This window comes from Pieris rapae, chromosome 10 (genome assembly GCF_905147795.1).
Source record: "Pieris rapae chromosome 10, ilPieRapa1.1, whole genome shotgun sequence".
Taxonomy (NCBI): domain Eukaryota; kingdom Metazoa; phylum Arthropoda; class Insecta; order Lepidoptera; family Pieridae; genus Pieris; species Pieris rapae.
In genome coordinates this window covers 2737295-2765257 of record NC_059518.1, presented here as the reverse complement: position 1 = coordinate 2765257, position 27963 = coordinate 2737295, and the positions used below count along the sequence as shown (strand labels likewise).

The 27963-nt window shown below is 32.9% G+C and overlaps 2 protein-coding genes across 5 annotated transcripts; one reads left to right on the top strand and one right to left on the bottom strand.

Annotated features, from left to right (window-relative positions):
* Positions 1-238: 238 nt before the first annotated feature.
* LOC111000109 (BAG domain-containing protein Samui) lies at positions 239-20597 on the top strand. Of its 3 annotated transcripts, none has more exons than XM_022269458.2 (3): positions 239-543; positions 18134-18272; positions 18589-20597. In XM_022269458.2, the coding sequence occupies exons 1-3, from the start codon at positions 520-522 to the stop codon at positions 20352-20354; spliced, it is 1929 nt and encodes a 642-aa protein (XP_022125150.2). In that variant the 5' UTR covers positions 239-519; the 3' UTR covers positions 20355-20597. The 3 variants fall into 3 exon arrangements, with proteins under 3 accessions (XP_022125150.2, XP_022125151.2, XP_022125149.2); XM_022269459.2 differs by lacking the exon at positions 239-543 and adding an exon at positions 8072-8166; XM_022269457.2 differs by lacking the exon at positions 239-543 and adding an exon at positions 12543-12693.
* A 61-nt stretch (positions 20598-20658) lies between these two features.
* Positions 20659-27900, bottom strand: LOC111000113 (vacuolar protein sorting-associated protein 18 homolog). Of its 2 annotated transcripts, XM_045629763.1 has the most exons (10): positions 27502-27900; positions 26933-27264; positions 26611-26658; positions 26064-26375; positions 24672-25900; positions 23778-23947; positions 23004-23155; positions 22745-22810; positions 22090-22255; positions 20659-21561 (listed from the first exon to the last, which is right to left on the bottom strand). In XM_045629763.1, exons 1-10 carry the CDS (start codon positions 27758-27760, stop codon positions 21326-21328), a joined length of 2970 nt encoding a protein of 989 aa, XP_045485719.1. In that variant the 5' UTR covers positions 27761-27900; the 3' UTR covers positions 20659-21325. The 2 variants fall into 2 exon arrangements, with proteins under 2 accessions (XP_045485719.1, XP_022125154.2); XM_022269462.2 differs by lacking the exon at positions 26611-26658.
* Between the last annotated feature and the right edge of the window lie 63 nt (positions 27901-27963).

The window sequence follows — 27963 nt, the reverse complement described above, 5'->3', positions numbered from 1 at the left end:
CATTAGCAGCTGTTCATATAGTCTAAAATCTAAATGTTTTGTTTCTCCCTCGGGCCATTTCTTATCGATTTTCCACGAAGTCTTATGCATTTGATGACCGTTTGATATTTTGATGAACGATATGTGATAAGTTTTCATTCATAGTTGGCTTAGTCTGTACTCTGTGGTATTTGATTATCTGTATATATAGAAAAATCAGATGGTCGAAATAAAATTATTATTTGACATTTTACTTTTGAGCGTATGTTCCAACTTCCAGTTATAATTATACGCAGTGAGCAACCGCAAACTGCATAGTTGGACATTCATTCTTGCGATACATAAGACTTATTGCTGTACGTATTGGCGATTACGATTATTTATTGAAATCAATTGTTACATTTCATCAGCAAGTCAGAACTAACGAGGTACAAGCAGTGTACCGAGCCAGTGCTAATAATATTATTAATGTAGTGTAGTTAATTAAGTGTTAGCCCAGTGAGTAGTAGTGTCGTATTTCTTGGATTGTTTATAATTGAAATGCCCTTTCGAGGATCTCGTTTCGTAAGTACCTTAGTTCTTTAACTTAAATGCTAACTCAACCTAACCCTAAATGTTTACATGTGATATTATGCAATAAATTTCGGCGACACCATGTTTACTAATGCCGCGCTTGTGAAGAAATTTCATGCATGATTTTCATTTTCGTTAGTGCAGCATCCTTGGCTCACATCCAAATGTAGTATCCTTGGTATTGTACTAACTGGGTGAATAGTTGAATCGACGGGAGTAATATATTGGTATTGCAAATATATAATATGGTTTTCAGGAGGGTTGATGCCTGACTATAACAAGTGATCCTGAGTGCCTTCTAACCGCCTGTTTGTGAGGTCAGTTTGAATATGTTATAGCTTACATGTTGTCAGTCTGTCATATATACATATGCAAACAAATGTGTCAATTTTATTTGATTGAACTTTTTTTACTTATCTACTTTTCTGAAAGTCCAATTAAAAAATATAACCTATACTTTATCCCTATATGAATTTTTAAATTTAACTAAATTAATGTAGATAGAATATTTTTGCTAACAGAAACCTTTTCCAATAGTGAATAAGTGATATGTCATTCATTAAGAAGCTCACATAAGTGTTTCTCTTTTTAATCTGTAAAATTATACTATAATTATTTGTTTTTTTAGTTAACTAAAATATTTAAATATTGGCATATGTCTGATTTACAGAAAATCAGTTCATTTCTTTTGGATCTCTCCCCCACATGTAAAAGATTATGTAAATGATAATTTTAGCTATTTGTGTCTGATAAGATTAATTGCTGTTAAGTTTTAAATTAATTTAATTTACTATATAATATACACTCTCTGATGATATGATTCTTAAAAGTCTTAGAACAAAGTTAAAATGTATGCTTTCTTAGAATTTCTTACATTTAATTATATAATGTTATGCCAATCAATGCAGTTTAGATATTATTAATATATAACATTTAAAAATAATTCACATATTCAGCGAAATTAAAAATATAATATATGTAACTTATTTATCATGTTGACTAATAGGCAACTGCTGACTTATAAAAAAAAATTCAGTTACATGCAAATTATTTACAAAAAGGTACGAAAGTTAAAGCTGTGTTTGTTATTTGTGGTCACCATCATATTATAACAGGTTTTCTAAGTGCTTAATATGCTAGTCACATGTAAACTAGATTAAAATGTACCATTGTTGTATCAATAGTGATATGATGTCTTCTGCATCTCAATTTGTCTACAAACTTGCAGTGACAGGTGTCAATCAGAAGTCATAGCATCTTAACATTCTATAATAGGCAGTAAAGGATATAATAAATTATGTTGACAGAACAATCATGAATATATTGTAAAGGTTGGTTTGTATCTGTTGGATTTAAATTGAATTTTTTTTATAGTCTTGAGATAAAATAACGAGATTTAGTTATACCTTATTTAAGTACTTGCACATAATCTTCAAAAACATAGGATGTAGTTGTAGTGAGAACTCTGTTTTCGCACTTAGACGCCCATATGGTTTGTTGTGCGTCATTTTTTTTAGATTAGTATTTTTTTGTACTTAGTTGTGGTCGACGGTTAGAAATTGAATGGGAATCGTAAAGGGGCATGTTATATACACCCTTCACGGTTCCTGACGAGATGCCCCTTTACGATTTTTTGAAAAGCTATAATTTTGATGTGAACGAAGCTTTTAGTACAAAGCTTAGCGACAATGTCTTTAGTCCTTGCGGAAATGTGACCCGCTATTTCAGACAGCGCAAGGCATATCGTTTATTGCCTGTCAATCGTATTCGCTTCATTATCGACTCGACGTTCCCTCCTGACAAGTAGACTATTAACTATTATTCAAATTATGTGTTAAATATATATTACGATTTGGGTAGAAGTCCAAATGCTTGGGAAATCTGAAGGATCTGCAACTTCCATCTGGCATTATGATGAGGCTATTTAATATTTTTGTAAAATCATTTCAAAAAACCACTTTCCCAACTCTTAACTAAAAATTCAAGATTTGAGAATGCTTCACAAGTGCGTTAATATAATATAACCAAATGTCCCTTTAAAAATAAAACCCTATTACCCACCCTTTAGTGAAACAGTTTTAAAAATTTTGACAAGTTATAGTAGAACTGATATTTGTTAGTTGTTTCTTCTATATACATTACATTACAGTGCGACCTTGTATATACTTTTGTTTCTCGGAATTCCCGAATGCAATGTTCGAGAAATGTTAGGTATTTTTAATGTAAACAGGTGAGTAACGCAAAATTTTGTCAACAATAGAAATAACGTATGGATTATGCTCATCTTTTTGGGGAGTTGGTATGTTTGTTTCCGGATTTTTCCAGAAGTTATTCGTAAAATATTTGATACGGCGATATTCACTGTTTTTCTAATTCTATTTTTTTAATTTCACTTTATCTGACTTAAGACTGTCAAAGGTTTGCAATATTTTTTCTATTGTGTGTTCCTGTGATGCATTCTTTCTTCTTTCATAATTTTTCGTTAAAGATTAGTTCCTGATCAGCAACATGTTTAAGTTTTTTAAACACCGAGTTCTTTTTATTTTTTAACACGTGTGATTTCCGTCTAAATGTAGGTGATTTCGAATTTTTATTTGAGGATTTGTTAATATTATATAATTATTCCATGTCTAAAAGTACTTATGTATAGAGACTTTTTATATATCAGTGTAAAGCACTGATGAACAACTTATACTCTTGTAACAAATATTATTTACAAGAATAACGTTCGTTATATTACTTTAATTGAAATTTAACTTAACATATAGTAATAATTTTGTTAGTATGTCTTTGTTAGCCGGATGGTCGTATAATACATAATTACTCGTTAGAGCATGAAGCGTGTCGTCTGAGTATATTGTGTTGCTGCAATAATTGTCATTTGTAAGCAATGCACCATTGGGTCATATATTATAGAACATTTATGTTTCTAGAACCTTCTGGAAGGATTTTTTTTTAATGTACAAGTAACTTTTTAGCTTCAGTTTTTTTAGGGCTTTTTTAGGCTTAAATAACAGTGTTAGTAGTTAGTTTTTGTGTTTCTATACTATAATTTATATCTCGTTAGATAAAGAAATTTTGTAAGAGGATTTTGTCTCGGAACTTCACACTTTTGATGTTGATAGATCGAAAGTAAAATAACCTTTCTTAGTGGAATGTGAAAGTTTCGAGGGCTAATCTAACAAAATCTAGACCATATTATATTGTATTACAATATGTGGTCTAGATTTTGTCCATGGAAGGTAGGTTAAAAGGTTAAGGACGTGTCCTAATGTCACAAGGCAAGCGACGTGGAATTAATTACTATACATGGATCGATTTCATGGTAGTCACGATAACCTAGGTAATTATTCTAGTCCAATAGAAGTCGGACTTTGTTTTTAGGGCGACGGCTCTGTAATGACGTGTTCACGTCATTTGTATTTCTATTATACTCTAAAATATTCAATACTTTTCACCCTTAGAGACGTTTATAAAGAATAAATCTTAAAATAAAATCGAAGAGTTTTAATAATAGCTTAATTGTGAAATTGACGGCGTTCTAATTTGGCTGTTTGTGTTTTTATAAGATATCTGGTCTAGACGCAAACTTTACAATAGTTTCGTTTAATATACGGTAACGTTTGTACACTGATGTAATTATATTTTTTGCTCTAATGCATCGTTTTCCTATAAGTATGCTATAAGGTATTCAGTACAACAGGCGTGATCATGCTTTTGTTTAATACCTGAAACACAACGCTATTCAAGTCCCATATTTTTTTTACTATTACCATATTCACTCAGTTTGCATCTGTTTCATTGATGTTTTTCGTTTTATAGACAAGTAGGTTATCAGCCTTCTATGCCTGACGATGTCGATTTCCTAATGACGTAGGAAAACTGTACGTTCAAGTGTTAATTGCATAGTAAACATTGGTGCGCAGCCGAGATTCGAACGCCCGACAACAGACCCGAGAGGAGCTTTGGCCATTTCTTTAACTATATTATTACGTTATGTATTCGATTTCACTCATTGTTGCGAGTGCCAAGGGAAAGAATGTTGAAATAGCTATAATTAATATGGCCTATAGCAATGAAGTAGTGATTATACGTTCTTGTTGTATAGATCCTACTAGCAAAGTTATTATGCTATCGCTACATATTTCTTCAATTATTATTGTGATTGTAATATACCCATAACTGCTACATAGAACCAATGTTTTATGTAGCAGTATGGCGTACTATTCTCATCTCTGGATGGGAACTGCCCAGTACTAGCTCCTTCCACTGTACCGTATTTAATGCTGTTCAAATCGTCGACGACCAATCACTCTCCGAAGATCCCTCGTATTAGTCCGTATTGCTACTACGTTGGCAATAATCGTGAGGAAACTGGCATGTATTATTAGATTAATCACCTACTTGTCTATTAAATAAAATTGATCAAAGAAACAGATGCACTGTAGTGCCCCTGGTTCATTTTTTATTTATTTATTTATTTATTTATACTTATTATTATGTATCACGTTTAGTAATTATGGCGAATCGGAGGTGACGAAAGTTTATTCCCCTGGGGTAGGTACTCTGGCCCGCGGGGGCGCCACAACCCAACACCTCGCCACATATTTTTATTGTTACCAGCGCAACGAAAACATCTCCCGGATAAAAATACTTTTAAATATATGAAGTACATTAGAATAATCTACAGGTATATATAATACTGATCATTTGTCAATATGCCATTAACGTGTACGTTATTTCAAGGTCACGCCAATATCGCTGTAATGCGATCATCTCGTGACGACGTACCACGATATTACGATATACAATCACAATGGGATTGAAAACTCGTTGATACCTTTGTAATGTTGTACGACACACATTGCCCTACTAGATTGCACATAAACAAGACTTATTTTATGTTTTTTGTTTCCGGGAATATATTTTAAAAGTGTTGGGTTGCTTATATATGTATTTTAATCATGCTTTTAGTATTGTTATTTTTAATGTAGATTAGAATTGGTTCTTACATTCAAGGTTCAAGCTTCAAGCTTATTCCAAACTAGAAATTGTAACGTGACACACACATTCCAATTTTGAAATCCATCAAATAAGAAATTGACGTTTTGTCGTAATGGCCACAATCACAAATATCTTAACCTCTTCCGTTCGGAATTAAATACCATATTCATTTTTATAGCTTTTTACTCGTGCATTTGTTTTTCCTAAGCCATCATTCTTTTCATTTTTCCCGTCCTAATGTTTTTTAATATAGGGATTAATGAACATATAAGACCGCAAAAGTGCATAGATGGCAATGGCTCTTACTTTGATTAATTAAATATAATCTATTTAAAAAATACGTTTTGCTCCACCCATACAAAACGCCAATTACAAATATACGGCCCTTATATTCTAACCGAAATCCTAACAATGTACGCTATATAGCACAAAGAACTATTCTTACTGATAATAGCACTTACTCAAATAGCTATAACTGTTTTGTGTTCCACACACTTCGACGCTTATAAATATGACAAAACAATGCCACGTATGAATAAAAACAGGTGTGTAGCCCTAAAGCAATCGAACGGTTGCACCAAGGGGCAAGCGTGGGCTACTCAGGTGTTATAACGCGTGGGTGCTAATGATTCAGCCCAAGGACTCCAGCTTAAACACTTGGCCGACGAATAGAATACACTAGATTATCGCTTAAGGAAGTCTTATTGAGCAAACATTGCACAATTGCAATGGTGATCTTTTCCTTCATGTATTTGTTAGTGTTCTAGAATTGTTAAGAATAGCATGCCTATTTTACTATTCCCTTTCGATTTCACAATATGACATTTAAGCACTTGAGTAAATCGATTATTCACTCTGCACCTCTTGCACTAATGGTATGACTCAAAGATCCCAGATATACAAATATATCGTGTGAAAACTTGAATAGAATATGAAATTTTCTATATAACAATTACCGCATATTTACTTATCATTCTAATGCTATAAAAACAATAAACGAATATGCAAATAATGGTCTCCGACATGTTAATGGAATTTATGTAAAAAAAATGTAATGTGTTTTTTTCTTACAAAATTTAGTAACAACAAAATCATTATACACTTTAAAATGGTTTATTAGATATGGATTGTGTTAGCCAATGGCTCAAAGTTTTTTTACCACGTACATCTAGATAAAGCATAAACGTCTCCATATAGTGGTATTATCATTAAAATTATTGATTGACTAGTTCTAAATAATAAAAGTGTCAGTCCGATAATAAATTATGCAGTATGTAGTAATTATATAAAATTAAATTTAGCAACCTGGTAAAATACAAGTGATTTTGGCTTGATTTGAAAACTTTTGTGAAACAATTACTACGTTTTAAATAACAAAAGTCGTGTTTCAAATGTTGTCTTTCGTATTCTCATGTTTAGTATACTTTAGACTTAGGGTACGTTATTTATATTAAAGTAATTCCTCTATAGTTTATATATTTATAATAATATCCTTTTTAGGCCACAGGCTCATCATTGTCGTACTTATGTCAAAATGCAGTACATATTTGACGTAAGCCGACAGGAAATGTATGTGAAGTTATAAATCTTACTCTACCCATAAACTAACCATGGATTCGATCAATACAAGTTATAATATACAATACAATTTAAAATAAAAATTAGTTCACCACAGATCCAATTGACAACAAAAAAAAAGTATTTCATTTATTCGAGATTAAATGTACGTAATTATTGTTATTATAGCTGATAATATATCATTAAAAATGTGATACAATAATAAAAATAGCATTGTAAATTTGAATTCGTATTCCGAAACTTTTTTGTGTCGCCATTGTAATTTTAAGTACTTTGTCGTAAATACGTAGAACGAACAATTTAGTGTGTAACATTTGAAACAATTATATTTGCGTCTTTGAAATCGACTTCCTCGTTGTTACAAGGTTAATCTTTTTAGTTTTTACTTTATTTTAAGTGTACATAGAATAAAGATCTAGAATATTTTTAAGAACAGCTCGAAGAATGGTGGAATCCCAATCTGAGGAGTTGTTCGGATCCGCAGCCGAGCTTCATCCTCGACGTCCGCGTCGAGGCAAAATACGAAGTTCCATCGGTATTACCTCGACGTCCGTCGTTTCACAACTGAGAGTTTTTTAATGCAGTTTCAGCCGCGCGTCACCACTTTGTCTTACCAACTACCCACCGATGTATTTCCGAACTTGACTAGGGTCCTTCAAGAAAATACCATACCAATTCTTAAAAATCCGACAACGCAGCCCTCAGGAAATGTTCGTGTGTATGAGCAGCGGCATCATTTAGCATTAGGTGAGCCCGTTTGATCCCAGTTCTATAAAAATAAAAAGTAATTAAAAAAATATTTACATCAATCGAGTAAGGGATTGCAAATGAAAGCTTGATTTTTGAAATGACGTCTAGACGATCTTGATCTTCGTCATCTCTGACGATGTGATCATAATCAGAGTTATTTCGAATTCTATTTCTGTTGGCCGCCTCACCCACACTGCGCTTTGACCGGAGTCCGCGACTGGCGCTGGAGGAGAAATACCTATTTTATGTCGATAAACCAATGACGGTGATATGAAGCGCAATGTGAGTAAAGTTTCTTTTTTGGTACTGTCATTACTGGTGACTCTTGGATTCTGTATACACTTGGTTTTGATGCATCATGTGTAAGGAACGCCCTTATTAATTATTTTTAAATCTAATTATTTTTAGTGAGTGATTGTCCAAACGTGTTTTATATTTAGAACTGTGTGTAATTGAACGCGTTTGAAACGTATGTCGTTAGGAATTTTTGTAGTTTTTGTTTGTAAATAGAATTGTGTAATTGGAATGTGGGTCCTCCCACAGTGATCCAGTTATCTTGTTTATTGCCAGGTTAGCCCTGATTTGCGAAATCTAAATACGAATTACATTGGCGTGAAACATTGCACTATTTAAAGTAATATTAGAAATGTCAGTAGTGGAAGGTCGGTTCTACGTGCCAGTATGCCCTTTTTATTTACGGAATAAATTATTTTTTCCTATTTTTATATTGAATCACATTCATATTTTGTCTTTTTTATACGCAGAACACATTGTTTTATCGCGATAGATTTGTCATACATTTCGATTAAAGCGTTTAATGAAGATAAAATCGTATCTTGCTGTCAAATAGACTTAATGATGTGATGAAAGACAGTTCTGTTTCAGTCAATACTATAAAGTACATATATCAATTTTGGCAAATGATTCACTTCTTATGCCAAACAGCCCAGGTACTCTGTAACTCCGATAACGCTTCCAAACTTCAAGCTTGCTATATTGATATAAAATTGCTTGCAAAAACGTTGAAGTCGGTATAGCTATAGCGATTGGGAATTTTTTTTGTATCAGTTCACCAGTTTTGTAACATACACAATTCTTTATAATATTAGTATAGGTTGAAGCATAGTGTACACAGTTGACTCTCGATATTTTCACACTGGTTAATTTGGTATTTATTTGTTAATACATAATAATATAGAAATAATACTAGGATATCATCACGAAAGTTTAACACTCTTATTTAGTTGAGTCTCTCTTCTCCCCGTGGTTATTAGTTTAGTTTAGTTTCATTAGGTTAGTTTCATATGAATGTGAGCGTATGAATTGGCCTAGTGGCTTCAGCGTGCGACTCTCATACCTGAGGTCGTAGATTCGATCCCCGGCTGTGCACCAATGGAGTTTCTTTCTATGTGCGTATTTAACATTTGCTCGAACGGTGAAGGAAAACATCGTGAGGAAACCGACATGTCTGACTTTAGACCCAAAAAGTCGACGACGTGTGTCAGGCATTGGAGGCTCATCACCTACTTGCCTATTAGATTTAAAAATGAGCATGAAACATTCAGAAATTTGAGGCCAAGACCTAAAAGAGGTTGTAGCGCCACTGATTTTTTTTCATATGACCGAGAGATGACTGTATAGGTAAATAATAATTTTATTCATCAATTAAATGTTAACTGCTAAAAATAATTGCACATATCGCATTTCACGTAAGATGAATTATTTTATATTATGATTGATTGTTCCAGTTGACTTTTTTAAATTTTAATATTAAAAATCAGTTAATCTATTCTCATCACGTGGTTTTAGATAAGCGCTAACTCATGAATAATTGATCCGAGAGTCGATACACGTACGAATGACGTCTGAACTTTCTTATTTGTAAAAGTTGTTTGCTGCAATTTCCTACTTTGATCATCTTCTATAGAGTTGCGGGAACTAGGATGTAAAAAAGTAAGAAAATAAGGTTTGGCCTTACTACTTGTCACGTTTCTATGTCAAAATCATATTTTGTCTGGATTGTAAGCTGTTTTTTTTAAGTCCCTTTTAAATTATTATGTCAGTTACGTAAGCTTATATATATATATATATAACCTTAAAAGCTGGTAACGCAGAAATATAGCTAGTGTTGCAGGTGTCCAAAGCTCCAAGTTTAAGTAACTCACCGGCTTGTTCAACTCCTGTCTCAAAAGAAAAAATATTTAACAAAAGTAGGGAAGTTTGGAGTAAATTAGTATTTTTTTAATTACCAAAATCACGGACACACAACAAATATATAGAATTGTATATATATTATATATACTAGCTATAATTATAGAAGTGTCCTTAAATTGTTACACAGATAAATTTTTTATAACAGTATATATAATAAAAAGAGGAAATAAAATAATAATAAACCGGTTTTATATTTTTATGCATTTTACAAAAACAAAGGACTAAAAAATTACAATGATTTTAAAAGGGGCTTAGCATTAGGCGAGCACTAAACGTGTCAACTTTGAAAAACTGAGTGTTATGGGAATGACACATTCTATGTATTCATTGTAGCGAAAGTTCTGGTTTATGATTTTTGCGAATATAATAAAATATCGATAATATGGAACGATCGTCTTCCTTGTACATGAATAGGACAATTAAATTACCTCATCGGTATTTCTGGACCGATCAAAGGTATCGGTCAACGACTTCTACTCTTCTGCCAAACATTGTATGTAGGTACTGGCTTTCTTTACCTAGTTAATTGTATACAAGATTTATATGTTTTCAAATAGTATGATTTTTCGCCATTGTTTTATGTAAGTGTTATATGGGTGTTTCTCTGCTATTTGGAAACTCGGCCATACAAGACAGTCCTAAGAACATTTTGTTAAATGTTGAGAATGTTAGTTAATAAAATCAAAGAAAATATTAAAAGAAATATAACTCTTAGAAATATCTACTGATACAAAATCGTGACGGGACTGTTGTAAATGCCTAAGGGAAGGTAAATAAACTGTGGCGTATCAAGAACACCTAATATTATATCATTATTGAGACACAAAATGAAGAAATATTAAAAATTATTATATAAAATTAGCTTAGGACAACGATTTTCCACTTAGTAGAGAAATGTCCATATTATATTAATAAGTGTTACAAATTAATATATACTATATTTTAATGTATATCACTTATAACTTGAGATAGGCTACTGCTATTGAAAACATTGGAATATTAGGAAGTTAAAAATTTCCAATGCAAAATGTTGGACGAAATCCATGTCAAACATTTAATGTTAATGCCGTCAATACTGTTACTGTCCTCTCAAATAAAGAACGTATTTTAATGAAGGTTTCGAATCGATAAGAAATTTACACGAAATTTGGATAATGGCGTATTTTAGATATTAAAAATGTACAGTAATTCAGTGATAAAATAAATATATGGGTGGTAATTTTTATTTTAATTAAGTAGACTAAAGGTACATAAAGTAAACTTATTATTCATTTTGTATTACTTTTATATAAAAAGACCGGACTGTTAGGCGGTACGAAGTTCTCGGGCCAGCTGTAAAATATAGTAACAATTAAAAAAGTATGTCTAATATGTATGACTACTCTGTTACTGTAATAAGATGTTCTTTATATGTGTTTAAGGGTTGTTAAGTTTTATATCGATCATAGAATAGAATTAATGAAACTTTTACATTGTCAGTTTTATATTGGTAATTTCCTACTAGTCGCTGTCAAAACCTATTCACATAAAATACATGAAAAGCGTACAAAAGTCGACCTTGTAGTTATTTATCAATAAATTAGCAATGTAACATTCATCAGCGCTCAACAAAACATAATTTAAAAACCAGTCAACCATCTTAACTTATTTATTCCATTTCCTTTATAAAAAACTTACAAAGTATATAGCAATAAAATTCATACAATGTGAATACGGATTGCCTATCTTGGAGTTTTTATGGAGATTAATAAATTCATGAAAGATGTGTCGATGTCAACTGTCATAGCAAATATTATTTGATTGATTCGTATAAAACCTTCTGGACATTTCGTACTCACTGATTTTCAGCTTGAATAATATTCGTAGATGAAAGTTGTTGAATATTATTGAAATATTTAAAATGCAAAAAATTAATAGCATAAGAGCACGTGTTTCGTTGCGCTGCAGGGAACTTATTTGTCTTACTTGACACATTTACCTTGTAAATAATGTTTTACAAAGAGTCATATGACTCTTTATTATATTTTATTAGGACAGGCGGCCCTGGTATTGTTTTGCGTGGGATATCTTGTGTTTTAAGTATTTAATACAAGGTTGCCGTGCGGTTGATTAAATAAATTGAGGAAATTAGTATCACATTTTATACGTCACTTTGATTAATAAATTCTATGCGTAGCTAAATTTTTAAAGATCTTTAAAAAAGTATTATAAAAATACTTAGATATAATACATGGCAGTCACAACAAATGTATTATACAATCTCTTAAACTACATCGCTTCCCCCATATAAACAAAAAACAGCTGCGCTGCTTCCATTGCGGCGGTTAACATCTGTCCCGTAGTTCAATGCTCTATACACAGCAGTGTACACCGAATCGATTTTATACGGCTATACAACCACGCAACTCTCGCGAGCTCTCGAAACATCCAGACCATTCGAGAAACGAGAACTCATATAAAAGTGTTTTAGCGCTGCTACGATGCTCAGTTGTCATTCGTTATTGAGAGAAACTAGTGTTGTGTTATTGTGACTTGTGCAGTGATATGGAATCGCCTGTTGTTTTAGATAAACCGCCGGAATATCATGGTAGTGAGGTAGGTTTTTGACGATTTAAAATTATTGTTACAATAAATTAAATAAATTGTTGCTATCGTTTCACTTAATTTTTACTATTGGGAATGCTGTTTTTGAAATTTTGGCTTTCATTATATTAGTCGAAGACAAATTTGGTTAGTTTACCAATGTGAAATGATCCTTTTACCTTTTTTTATAAATTATAACTTTCTTCCTGTAAACCCTTAAAAGGTTCTTTCAATTTATTTCAAAACGGATTAAGAGTTTTTTTCAACAAAAAATGGTAATCGGCCCACAACGTGACCAAATCAGTCTTTATCGATTTTATGTATTCTTAATTCTACACCTAATTTGGTGTTTTGCCAAAAAAGTGTGTCATGATGTCGAAATTGGAAATTGTTGATTTTTTAAATATTACATAAAGAGAAATACAATTTATGTCAAAGCAACAAAATTTTAGCGAGCCGCAATCATGTTAATAATAATGGATTTTTTATGATAATGGTTAAATTCTTAGTATTTTTTATATGTTATAAATTTGACTTAATTTTGGAGCGTAGGGCAAAAATTCGTATCTCATTGATATTATTTGTTTGAATCCTGTATTCTTTAAACTTAATTAATAAAAGCGGTATTTGAGACGTTTCGGTTTTACAAGCGTTCTTAGATATTATAAGTTTTTGAGTAATATTCTTCGTACATAATTAATCCATGTAAACAATTCGCCCTGAGTCACATTCGCACGCGCAGCTGTTATCGAAATGCCATTTATAGATGTGCGCTCTTAATATTTCAGTAGCGCGGCCTTACTACAGGAGGTCATAGATAAAATGTAGAAAGTATTAAGGTCCAACGCATGAAATTATCTGTGTAAAATTATATTTAAAAAAAAAAACAGAAATTTCCTCGTTTTTACTTTACAGACTCATAAAAACATTAATTTTTAAACCCTTTCTTTTATTATAGCCGTTGTAATCTAAACGGACATAACAAGTATCACACAATAATAATAAAAACAGCCACATACACGCTTTAAAATGAAAACACCCTTCTTTTTTGTATGAGGATTTAAAATGTCTAAAACTATTTTATACATTTAACATATAAAAGCTCGTGAAATTATGAGTTTTTGTGTAAAATGTTGGCATAATATACTAAACGATTTCAAGAAATAAAACGACGAAGGACTCATCAATCACATAAATATAGATACTGGCAAACACAGATAATAATGTATTAAGAGAACTATTTGCAAGCTTAAAAGTCAAAGCAGGCGCCATACATGAAGCACTTAAAATGATAACACGTTATGTTAATAGTTTATAGGCTCTCAAAGATAATTCGGATTATAATTCAACATCTGCGTTATTTATCGTTGATCTAAATACAGAACAATAACCGACACGCGCTGTTGCGGAACTGGCTTCTGGTTACATTTTAATAGTCCGATTAGATAAATGTTTTCGAAGCTTTTAGAAATTCCTGTCTGGCCTTAGGTTCTGGCTGAAGTTATTGGGGACGTTAAGCTAGTTCAGAATATTTTTGCTGAAGGACTGGGCATCTTTAGTATTTTGGTTGACCGTATTTCGTGATACAAAGAAAACCTTATTAATAACTTTAAAAGTAATAAGCTAAAAGTTGCGAGGAAGCAAATGTTGAGTTGTGATATGAAAGTTTCCTTCAACTTATGGTTTGTTGGGTTTTTCAACAGATTGCGATTTCGTCGCTTATGTAAACACGAAGCTGTTGAAATGTCGTTAGTCTTCAATCCAAAGATTCTAGTGCAGATTTCTATTTTGTAGATAATCTTCGAAATGTTGAAATTCATTTTTGTATGCGAACTGGCTGTTTGAATAATTCTAGCTTTTCTAGATTTTGTAAAGAAATAATTGTCAATGTTATTGTAATGATGTATGGACTTGGAGCAAACCAGGAACCTTTTAGTCTGTATTTTACTCATGAAGGAGTTCTTATTATGATTCGAGCGTATTATTTATTAGTACATTACGCTTAAACTTTGCTAAAAAATTCAATACAAGTAGGATATTACAAAAGAAAATACACAAAGCGTGCAAATTTGGGTAACCCGTCGAATTTGTAAACATAATCTCAACTTATCTCGATGATGTCATGCTACATAAAAGGAAAAAATATCGGCTATACATAAACGGTGTTAGCTGTTCGAATGCGTCACAATCGCCGCCTACATGTCCATTGCATATACGGCAGCTTCACATCTTTCAAACTTACGGACTTTGATACAAGAGAACATATTTATCAAACATTTGTTATTTATGTGTTAGACAGGTCTTTGTTTGGTAGTATTCAATAGTTAGGTTTAGCGAAATTATGTGTCTCCTACGTTGCTCTCTTCGGTAGCGTAGAAGCGCTCCCTCAGGCACTTCTCGGACTCCAACACGCAATACTCCCTTCTAACATGAAGTAAAGCCTTACACTCTGTTGCAGAGTTGATCTGAGTTGTGGCCATATTTCCATATTATTTATTAGAGTTTACCATATTATACAAAGTACTAAATCTACTATATAAGTTTCAAACTTGTTTATCTAAAAAAGAACGACAATTTAGGTAAACATAAATGTTAAAAAAAATTAAGAAATACATTTAAAATATATAAAGAATACATTAAAAGGATCAAAAATTTGTGTTAAGTAGAAAAAATAACCAGCAAAACAGCTGGTTAGGTTCTATATAGGCACTTAACAAGGCTTTCTTCACCGATCAGCGCAATATACATACCGAATATATTCAGATTCGCATATACTCTTAAATTCTTTAATCGCGAAGAATACAAAAAAAAGGTGCCTAAACTCCAGAACTTCTCAATTATTAGAGAAATCTTTACACTAATGCTTATACTTTAGAAGTGTTAAACTGGAAATTCGATGTAATCGCGAATTAAAGATTTCAATCTTTATAAATCACCGGACGTGTTCATTATGTACAACATGATACCTGTCATATATATTAAGTTCATTAGGATATTCTGATTGAGATAAATTGTGTACTGATTGCTGTGTTACTTCATATCCGTCGGGTTCTTGTTTCCATAAATGCTGTTGATTTGTTGATACTTTGTGTAGTTTTATGATGACAGTTGCGTCTATTATAAACATACAATGGTGTAATTTTATAATAAATTTTCGTGTATAGTAAAGATTGCGTAGGAAATATTGCAGGAAATATTGAGATTTGCAATATTAAATTTTATTTTATTGTTACTTGTTTTCTGGACCTAACAACTTAGTCATGAGTAACCGGTTCTATTTGCTTCAATACCACATTCGTTAAGATTTTTTCTCGAAGAAAACAACTTTAAAAATACCACAAAAACTTGCGTTCTGTTTTAATGAATTTCCGGTCATTGACTTCGTGTCGCGTTACACTCCCATATGGTTCGGGAAATACATACTCAAATTGGGTACTAATTAGATGTAATTTAAATTTCAACGGTCGATTAATTATATAATAATATACTATACAGAGAGATCTTAAGTAATTTCTATTGATGATATTTTGGACAAATAATTGATGACGATGATGCATGAATCAATTAAAAAAATCACTTAGAATTATGAAACTTTGTGATAATTATTTTTACGTTAAATAATAATTTCAAACAAAGTTAATTAAAAAGAAGCAATAAAGGTAGTAGTTATGTTGGGAAAGTACATTCACGCATAATTATTGTTGAAAAAATCGACTTTTGTGGTCAGAAGTATAGTTTTGGTGACGATGTGTATGATTCAAACGATTCTGGAATAACGAAGCTAAGACTCACTATCCGTAAATTCTAAAGTTTTGCTTAATATTGTGTATATTCAAGGGGTGCCACTTAAAAGTAAATATTTACCTATACAATTCTTTGATCACGAGAACAAACACGTGCGACGTCTATAATTACTTTTCGAATTTCGATTGCGGTGTCATCGTTACGTGTTTGACATTAGTTCTTGTCAGTCTCCTGCATGATGTCATCTTGTCGACCGGTAACTGATTAAAATAACAGCGTTAAGTAATTAATGCATGTTTAGTGTTTTGCCTTGCAATTCATTAATTCATCAACAAATATTTTCAATAATAAATCGATATAGATTCTTTGCAAATAAGAAATTTTTACATTATAATTTGATTTATTATAAAAAATAGCACTATCAGGCATATAAAGATAGGTATGCAAATTTCATATTAATTACATGAAATTACATTACTAGATGCACCGTCGTTCTAATAGTATAGCAAAAAGCATAGCTAATATGTAAATGATGTTAATTACATTGTCAATCGTCAAGGCTGCGACTGATGCCTCTCATTTTGTATTGCGCATCGGGAACTGACATAACGACTATAGTAATAATCTGTTCTTGGAGTTTGCCGCAAATTTGTCTATTATTTAACAGCAAAGATATATTGTTAATTATATTTTAAGAATTACCGATCCTTCAGCTTGCATATAGGTTGTAGTTTCTTACGAATCAGCTAGTAATTGGTGTGGGTTTTTAAAAATATTGTAGATAGCCATAAATCAACCTCCATTTCTTGTAAAAAACATTAGGATTAGTCGGTTCTATATGCGTCCGGGCAATGATACGTTGAACATTAGATAGTTAACATATGTACAAGCTATTATTAATTTATAATCGACTATCAAGAATTCTAGGGTAATTAAAGATATTATGGAACATTTCTAAGAATTATTTATTAAAAACAAGTGGGTGGTAATGCAAGTTCCAAATCGGAAAATATCATGCGATTTTAATAAGAATTTAAATGCATTTGTCATCAAAACATCACTATTCTGAGAAAGAGTTTTGTTAAACATGATAATTAGTATTAACCATAATTCAGATATATATATATATTCATGGACTCAGACAATTATTTCCAAGTATCCCTACTATTACTTGCCTTATTCATTGGCTGAGACGTTGACTATACATTATCGTATTAAAATTTTATTGGCCAGACCAGACTTAGAATTCTATGTATAAAGAATATTTAATTATTTTCTCATAAATGCAACATCCATAAATACTCGTCAGCCAAGTTAGGTCTGTCACAATTAAGTTTTATCTCATACAACTTTATTCAATAAGTCACGAAAGTACTTGGTAAGGTCGTCTCTTGGCCTCACCTGCCATATTTGGTTAGCTCTTCTCGATTACAAGTTCATTGGACAACACTCGATTCGAGATTTGATTTGCATATAATCATCGATTTATATCAAATTCATATAAATTATTGTAAATTCGAATGTTTCAACGAAATGCTAATCGCATGTATGAGATTTTGTTTAATTTTGGACGTAGTTTCAAGTAACTTCAGTTTAAATAATAATTCATAATTAATTTGAATGCCTGTGAAGCAGTAGTATAACAATTTATACATAACTTTATCAATACGGCTCTCGCAAATAAGTAAAAGAGAATTAAAAATTACAGCGTGGTTTCCCGTTTGACGAGGAGGACGGCGCATGGAGTGAACTTGCCTCGCGACATCCCGACATAGCAGCGCGTCTGCGACAGCGACCAGCCACCTGGGCCAGAAAGCGACGACCCTCGAGTCAGGACGCCACTGACGGTATGTTTCTTATTATTCACTCTTATCTACGTGTCACTTACATTAGTTTTCAATACCACTTTTGAACTGGTGTCTATGGGCGGCAGCCTTACAATACCAGAAAATAGGGAGATATCGCAAATATGCTTTTTATATATACATATTTTAAAATAATTTATTACTGCTATTATGGAAAAAAACTCATAGTAAATCATTCACCTTATATGTACTTCTAATCTAGATCTCTTTCAATACTAGTACTAGAGTCTAGAAATATATTATTCATTAAATTTGTCCTGTTTCACAGGTTTTTCAAACAAGCGTTTCGTTATTGCAGATTTTGGTGACAACTTCGGCGGATTCGACAGATTTCCATTCGACGATATCCCGTCAGAGTTTAGGGAGCACTTCCCTTCACATTGGAATCGTAGGTTTGGATCTCGTGAAGAGCAACCGACTACGCCGACACATCAGCAGCAGCCACCGCAGCAGCAAACCGCAGCCACACAAACAGAACCGAAACCCGGACCTTCAGACCACGAAGAGCAGCAATTACCACAATACGGCCTAAGGAACACGGTCGACCTCGGCCAAAAGAGCCCAGCTGATCCCAGTTTAGTTGATGCTGAAGATAGAACACACAGGTCTATGTCAGCGCCGCCAGACAACCGATCCGCTAACAAGATGAGTGGAAAGCACCAAGATCACTCTCCCCAGCAAGAACAATCCTCCAATGTCCGACATATACCTATTTTCGTTGAAGGCAGGGATGAGCCAGTCATCAATAAAACAGTAGACCACGGAACTCACTTTGGCGAAACGAAGCAAACTTATGTGCCTCCACCGCAACCTCACATCGATAGAGACCAATATTTCGCAGACGACACCCCGCATGGATTCCACCATCCGCCAAATTTCTCAAGAACATTCGGTACTCCGTTTAACAAAGGCTTCAGGCAAGGCCCTCAGCCTTTTAGCCAGCAAAAGATGTATCCACAAAACGCGTTCACGCGCGGCGCGTCACCACAAAGATCTCAGTCACCGAAGCCACAGACGCATCAAGAGGAGCCTTTCGTAAAAGTGCCGGTCTACCACGAGCAGTCTACGCCTCAGTCCAAGCCTCAGGCTAAACAGCCATCTCCGCAGCGCGCATCTCCATCTCCCAAACCCCCTCAACAGGCTCCTCAAGCACCACCAAAACCTAAACCGCAGCCCGCTGCAAACGATCCCATCACACAAATCCTTAGTATTCAATCCGACGTTCTAAATCTTATGACGGAAGTCGAGAACTTCTCTGGTACTAAAACGGATAAAAAATATGTTTACCTAGATGAGATGTTAACTAGAAATCTCATAAAGCTAGACAATATAGAAACGGAAGGCAAAGAAAATATACGACAAGCTAGAAGAGAGGCGATTAAATGTATACAGAAATGCATAAATGTTTTAGAAGCTAAAGCGGAACAAGGCAGTGCCCCTCCACAGCCCCAAGTCGTGGACATGCAAGCTACCGCAGACAATGCAGCTGAACAAGAGTCTGTACTAAATGGTGATGTAGAAATGAAAGAAGCTCCACAAGAGGAAGTTAAGGCTGAGCCCCAAGTTGAGCAAGTACCTCAGCCTCAATCACAAGAAAATGACAAACCTTCATCAGAACCTGAGAAAACTATGGAAACTGAACCTATCACGACTGAGCAAGCTCCTGTAAAGAGTGAGAGTACTCAAAAGATGGAATCTTCGCCGATAGAGGTAGCTTCTTCCCAAACTCAGCCTGAAGGTGAAAAGGCCCAACTGGAACCTATGAAACCAGAACCACAACCAGACGTTATAGATACGCGACCGATTGACACCAAAACTCCCGAACCAGAAACGAAGCCTGAAACTATAGAAGTTGAAAAGAAAAGTCCCAAAAAGGTCACCAAAGTCGTTAAAAAACGTGACAAAAGCAAAGACAAAACAGATAAAGATGCAAAAGATACGGCCAATAAAGAAGCCGTAAAAGATAACAAGGAAGCAGATAGCAATAAACAGGAGAGCATAGATAAAATTGAAACAAAGGGAAACGGAGATTGTATGGAAGTAGATGGTGGTGCTAGTCAATAAATTAGTTTTCGTTAGCGAATTCTTGTAGGAGGGATAGTTGCACTGGCCTAATCACCTCTTGTGTTTGCCTACACCAGTGTTGCAACATGTATTTATGTTTGTAAAATATTTTAAGTTTCTAATATTGTGATGCAGATGCTATCCACTAGGATTTGATCGCTGGTTATTTAAATCCTAATATAATAAATAATTTATTGTTTATCGTATGTGATAACATTTTCTCAATAAACTATACCTTTTAAATAGGTCTTTTATTTTTTTAGTCCCCATACCTCTTCTGGATAGTAAAAAAATAAAACATACATTGTAACTATTATTTATATTGGATAATTGTCTACACAATATAATGTAGATTACATAGATAAAATAACGATGTTAAAGTAATAAATATAAGGTATATTATTTTACAATTTAAAATACATTTATTATTTACAAGAATTGTTACAAGATTCTGTGGTTTTTAAATTCCTTGAATCAGTCTTTCCTTCTATATTTTTCTTTGGTTTACAGTATACGTAATTCCTTTTATTGGAGAATTGATTTTTAATAGATTAAGTTTCCACATAACTCTGAATTTTATGCCTATAAAGTACCATTTATAAACTAACATTGTTCACAAAATATCTGTCAAGGAGTAGGTCAGTGAGATTTTAACATTTAATACAATTTCTGATCTACATTATGCAACAAATATTCCGATGCTTACATACTTTTGCAATTATTGTCTAACAAAGGTTTCTTGAAAGAAATGCTATTTAATTAAAGGTAGAAAAAGTTTTCATGAAAAGCATAAGTTTAATAAAATCTGACTTTGTAAAAGCATTTCAATGCCTACCAATTAAAAACCACTCTTCTTTTACCAGAAATAGTACCAAGGACCTCCGCGTATAAGTTTTTTGAACTAAAAAGCCACAGATGAGGTAAATCTCCTAGAAATAGCGACAACCAAATGTATGAACATTTAAAAGCGTTCATTCCCATTCCTTCATAACCCGATCCCAATCTTGATCTGCAATGAATGGTTGGTCAATGCTGGCTATCATATGTTCTCCACAGAGCACACATTCACTAGCTACAATGTCGTCTATCTCACTCCTAAGTACTTCACGTAAGGGGAGACCGCTAGATGTCACTGTTGACAATTCAACGTTTGACAAGACTGCTAGTTGCCGTTGGAGATCCGTTAATTTGTTGCGACGCGCGGGTGCTGTGTAAGAAAACAAAGATACCAACATTTATTATTTGTTTTTTTTTAAGTGGAAGTTCCAATAAGGTTGCCTGGGGAGGGGGAATAGAAAGAAACAGAGGGAGAGTGAATGCTTCCTATTTTCATTTCCACATTACGAAGTTTCTCTTTTTCCGCGCGGAGGGAATCTGCGCACTATTTTTGTATAAGAGCCTACGTTTGATATTATAACTACAAAAATATAGCTTAATTCTCAATAAATTTATTAGAATGGCTCTAATACATACGAATTTATTTAACATAACGTAAGTTAAAGGATAAGATTCCGTAACACACCTTAACCTGTCATTTCAGAATAAAATTTTGACGTCCATTCCAAACATTCTGACGACCGGAAGTCGGAGTCAGCGCTAAATCTAACCGCCAAGCATGACATAAAAGCCGTATGTCAAAAAAATTAAGTTATCTTTGAAGTTTAGCTCGACATTTCACTCTGTCTAATTGGACTCGAATCGTACTTTTATATAAATTATAAAATATATAACATACCAAGTATGGGCTGCGCTTGAGCAAGAAGACAATCCGTATGGAAGCGATGAGCGCACGGGAACAAATAGAAGGGCCGCAACAACAACGCGATGTCGCACACGCAGCATACGTCTGTCACCGAGACTAGTACGCTACGATTCCGGAACGATTGTATCTCATTGCGAACCTGAGGAAGTAAATTGACGATTTCTAGAACCAAACTTAATCGTTAAAGTTTTCGATTTCAGGATACAATGAATAATGACATTTGTTGAAGTCATATTATATTTGACGCCAAATATAGTTCCTGAATACGGACTGAATTTCTGAGTTATAATTTAACTATACGATGTTTTCTTGATAAATATGGAAGTTCCCGTGTCTTGTTAACAACTTTCCAAGAGGACAAGGATATCTCTTATATTAAATTGAATTATATATGATACGAATAATAACACGTTACATTAAGAAGAGCATAAAGTTTCGAATGACACGCGAAAAACAGTTTTGAATAAAATATAAATAGACATTTTGTTTGTTTAACTGAACATCTTTCAGGCCGCTGGCTAATTGGTGACGTTTAATTAAGAGGCTAGGAAGTTGATTGAACGGATAATAATTAAGGCTGTGACATATATATTTAAATAGTAAAATAAAAAAACTTTATACAACTTACACATTCCGCGGATTTTGTGGCATCTTCCATTTCAAGCTTCAATTCCTCTATTTGATTGTTGTATTCCTAAAACAAATATAAATTTATTTAAATGGAGTCAAACACACACTAAAATTGACTTTAAAATTTTATTACAAAAAAATGTCAATTTCAAATGGTTGCAATTAAAAATTTCTACTGCGACCGGCCAAATGTTTTTGTTTTTTCGCATCTATTGACTCAACTTTTTTGGCGTGTATTTTTTGAATTTTTAACATACCTCTAATGACTGGCAGATAGGTTCACTAAAGTGATCAATAGTGGTGACATCGCTGAAGAACGGAAGTATATCCTCAATCTTGATAAGAGAACATTCTTCTAACAATTGCATCGCCTCTTTTATATCCTGGTTCTTCGTTATTATGTGTTCAGCTGCAAGCGTATTTAAAAATTAATATTTACCACAGACAATTTGAGTAAACACTTGCGTGGTAAAAAAATAATGTGGGATCGCCAAAAATACTTGATGTTAGAGTATAAAGTTTAAATATATGTGAAAATTTGAATTATCAAATAAATTAAGATCCAAAAATTAACTTATGACACGAACAGTAGAGAGTATTGTAGAAAAAGATTTTCGTTATATTTAATTAGTAAAGTAAAGTAATTAAAGATAACGTACGAAACTTCTGGATCAGAATTCTATATTATAATATATTTAAAAAGCTTATGTCAAAAAGTGTACCTTAAGTATGGACCCGAAATAATTTGGATCCTAATTTATTTCGAAATAATATTCTTCAAAAATTCTACAATAGGTATATAGTATTAGATAGCGTATTTCTTAAAAACTTTGATTTAAATTTATTTAGTATTATAAATGAAGTTCATTCATAAAAAAAATACAATTTATATTTCCATTGCCTAAAATGTTTGTTAGTATCTATTATAATCAACACGGAAATATTAAATTCGGTCTAACCAGAAGATATATCAAAGTAAATGCAATTGGTACTAAGAAAATAGAATAACAATTATCGGTTTTGAGACTTACCTACACTAAGCCACAATCTCTTCTGCAAGCTAGCATCTTCGGGCATCGCAGCTACAGACTTAGCGAGAGATATATCAACCTGTAGAGACAATTCTAGCGCGGCCTCCCACAGTCCTAGTAGAGCTGATAAAGTGACACACGCCTCTGATAAACCGTTCTCACGACACAGACTGAAACAGTGTTCACGACCTGAAGCCAGGCAACTATCGTACCAAGGACGAAAAATTATCGTACATGGATAAAAATTATCGTACAAGTCAAGAAAATGGATAAAATACTTTTAAAAATCATATGAAATGACAATAATAAATGATAATAAATGATTTATACATAGTTTAAATCTTGTAAACTTGTGTTTTTTAAATTGAAAATATAATAGTTCAAATTAAATGTTCGACGTATGGCAAGACCTGAGCTGGAAGTGGACGAGGATACTTCGAGTGTGATGAACGTGCCTACATTTCAAATTTATAATTCGAATTGATTAACAGTAACAACCAATGAAAAGATTGTGCCATGAAGCAACAGCATATGATCCTAGTAAAACAATGAGCCAATAGATGGCACTTACACTAAAAACTGTAATTATTATTGGGCTATCTGAGTAATTATCAAACTTTTCATGAGCACGGAAATTATCGTACAATCTGCGTACGATAGCCGCGTACCATCGTACATCGTACGTAGCTATGAAATTATCGTACATGTACGATAATTATCGTACGGTTGGGAACACTGGACTGAAATCGTATGACAATTACATCAAAAGTTCTTTAGATTTAAATATTTTATAGTCTGTGCAGGGGTTGTTCCCTCTATTACATTACTTTTTATAATTAAACTACCGTTAAGATTGTTCTTTACATAAGAATACTTAAGAAAATAAATACGTACCGTAATGCGTAATGTACGTCATAATTTACCATAGTGATATCCCGTCCCTGTCGTGACAAATACCGCATCAAAGCGGGTTTATCCGTTTCAACGTATAACGTGAATAGATAGTTATGTATTGCCTTATCCTTCACGTTGAAGTTCTGCAACATAAATTCTAGATATCGAGTTATCTCCGATGCGTGCTTGTCATCATTTTCACAGGATAAAAACGCGGGTAGCAATTTAGAGGGACTTAACTTTGCTCCTTGCGATATCAACGCATTCACCGTCTCTGTTGGAGTCTCTTCCATTAATACAGGTGCAAATTGATAAAATAACTCGGGTTTCTTCAAAGATTGCAGCATATTCAACGCTTCCCGATATGACTTCTTATAAATATGCTGAGCAACTACATTTTCATAATCCTCATTAATAACGGTCAGCTTGATTAGATTCTGTTTGTCCCCATATGAGGACATTAGATCATACACAACTGATTTCACATGTTGCATACATTGTACCACTTTTGGTTGAAGAAGAAATACCTCTAGATCACTCTGAAATTGATGGTATTCTTGAGAATCTTCTTTTCCTGAGCGTCTCAAAGACGCTAGCTGTGATACATACAATTCAGTCATCCAAATAACTATCATAGATAGTAATGTTTTATCATCATCAGTTAAGGCATCTAATCGTTTGCTTAGATATACTTTTAAAGCATTAATTTGATCAACTTCTAGAAATTTGAGGCATATTGTTTCAAAACTGCTTTGAGTTTCCGCAAAGATCTCTGCGCTCTTTTCATAGTCACCCTTTGTGAATAGCAAGTCCGCTTGTTTGACGTTTATGATGTCTATGTAAGCCGGGTTATTCTGGCAATACAGCTTAGCAAGATCAAACTGTTCTTTATCGGAATAAATACGCCAGACATTTCTCTCTTCTCTATTAACCTTATATCGAAACACTGCTTTGTCCGTAACGGCCCAAATGGTTCGTCTGGCAGAATCTTTTACAATGTTTTTTAGCTTTCCATGAACTTCTGAATTATACCGATCTTCATAGACAAGCTCTTGATTGAGAAGTGACACACTCTTAACTCCATCGGAGTACATAACTAAAGCATGAAATTCGGTTAATACAAATGACAAAGGAGTTGATTCTTTTCCATCACCTTTATCAGTAGGATAATTGATGAGTTCACCTTGTGTAAATAGGGAATTAGAGTTTTGTTGAGATGAAGGATCCAGCTGGGTAGAAAAAAATATTTCTTGAAAAACAATTTTACATAAACTATTGGTAACTTATTATAAGTTCAACAATAAATCAAAATAAACATTTTCATTATTACAAATAGTTAATTCTTTTTAGTTGAAATGGTCAGTATTAATATAAAATATCATTAAAACATACCTGTCCAAAAAATATTCCTGGTTCTGTAAGCCAAGCAAAAGTTTTAGGTTCATTGCTTTTATCAAAATAGAACTGTAGCTTTGAATACTTCAATGTGGATGGAATTTCTTGAAAACCAGTTTCTGGAGTTGTCAAATAAGAGTGGAAAATGGATTGTAGGGATGGTTTATCATCAGATATCATGGCATGGCCTATAAACTGATAGAGACGAGTTGGTGTGGTAACAAAAATAAAGTATTTGCTTGTGTTGTTCACTCTGTGAAATTGTATACCAGTAATTGGTGTATCAGTACCTTTGCCAATATCAAAAATCTGTAAAAAATATATTAAAGTGTTTAATTGTGGAAACAAGTAACCCATGAGATGAAAAACACATATTTGTGTCAGTTTCAATAATCATAATTATTATGCCTATGAAATATTAAGAAAATGAAGTTGATGATCTATCTTACATGTCTTCCAAACCAAAATAATTGTTTCACAAAATATTTGAATAGACACACAAATAAACAAATTTAGATGTATAAAAAATCTGTATTTCTTTTACCAAACCATCAATCTCCTTTCCTCCATACAGTGGTAAATAGTTGGGTAGCTTGGAAAAAATAATTAACAATTATTAGTGGAGATATTTAATTTTTTTTTCAAATGATATATTATTGCTAAATAAGTATTTGTCTCTCAAAATGCATATAATAATTAGACATCAAGTTTTATATTACTAAATGTTTTGCTCTCATTTATAAGATTTTTAGACCTCATTAATCAATATTTAATCACACTCATAATGATGCCTCATTTATTCTTTAAAAGCTATGTAAATATGTACATAAACAAGGATGTTATTTTTTATTATGTTAGATTTTTACCTGTCTCCAATATTGCTGGCTAGCAGTAAACATTTTATCACTCTCAGCTTCTAGCTCCATCTCCAGTATGTGTCCTTGAGATGTACCAAGTAATATTGGGCCTGTACTTGATGTAGATCTATTCTCATAATTCCAACCAACTTCTGTTACTTCATAGTTCCTTGATTTACTCACAGACTTCAATTTAGTACTCTTGCGATGAAGATAAACCAATTCTGGGCTACCATCTTTATTTCTAGCTGCAAAGGCTAGTAGTAGGTGGTAACCCAGTGGATCAAGAAATATTGCAGTTAATTTTGAATTTGGTTGAATGATCTTTGTGTATTGAATTTCTGAAACAATGGGTCCTTTATGTATTTCATATTTCTAAATTTTGTGATGAGAGATGTGAGACTAGAAAGCTGTTGATGGATACATAAGTATCCATATCTATCTATTATATATATATATATATATATATTTATTATATTTTCTTAGGCTAGTTAAAAAAGACACTACTTAGATAGATTGAAAACCATGTCTTAAAATAAATATTAATAGACAAAGTAAAATTCTAGTAAAGTGTATACCTTCTTGTTGATCAGGCATCTTTAAATCCATCCTAAACAATTTTCCATTGGCCATAGCTAAAACTAAATAGTCACTTGCAACTGCAACATGAGTTATCAAGTCTGAAGGATTAAAATTCATCCTCTGTTTAGAAAAAAGGGGCGTATTGTCTTCTAGCTGCATATTGATGTAACCAGATGAAGTCATTTGCTCAGAAGCTGGAACAACTTTTTGAGATACTTGAGATGCCTGCTCGTACTGGTCAAAAATCGATGTCATACTTGTTTATGTGATGTATCGGGCTGATGATTATATTACAAATTTAAACATACAGAAAATCTCTAAATTCAATGTAGATATTTTTTAAATAAACAACAGGTTTCTCATTTTGGATCGATACTTAAGGTGACATTTCTATTTTCAAAGATAAATTTAATTGTTATTTGTCAACTATCAGATTGGATATTTGAGTTATACTTTAA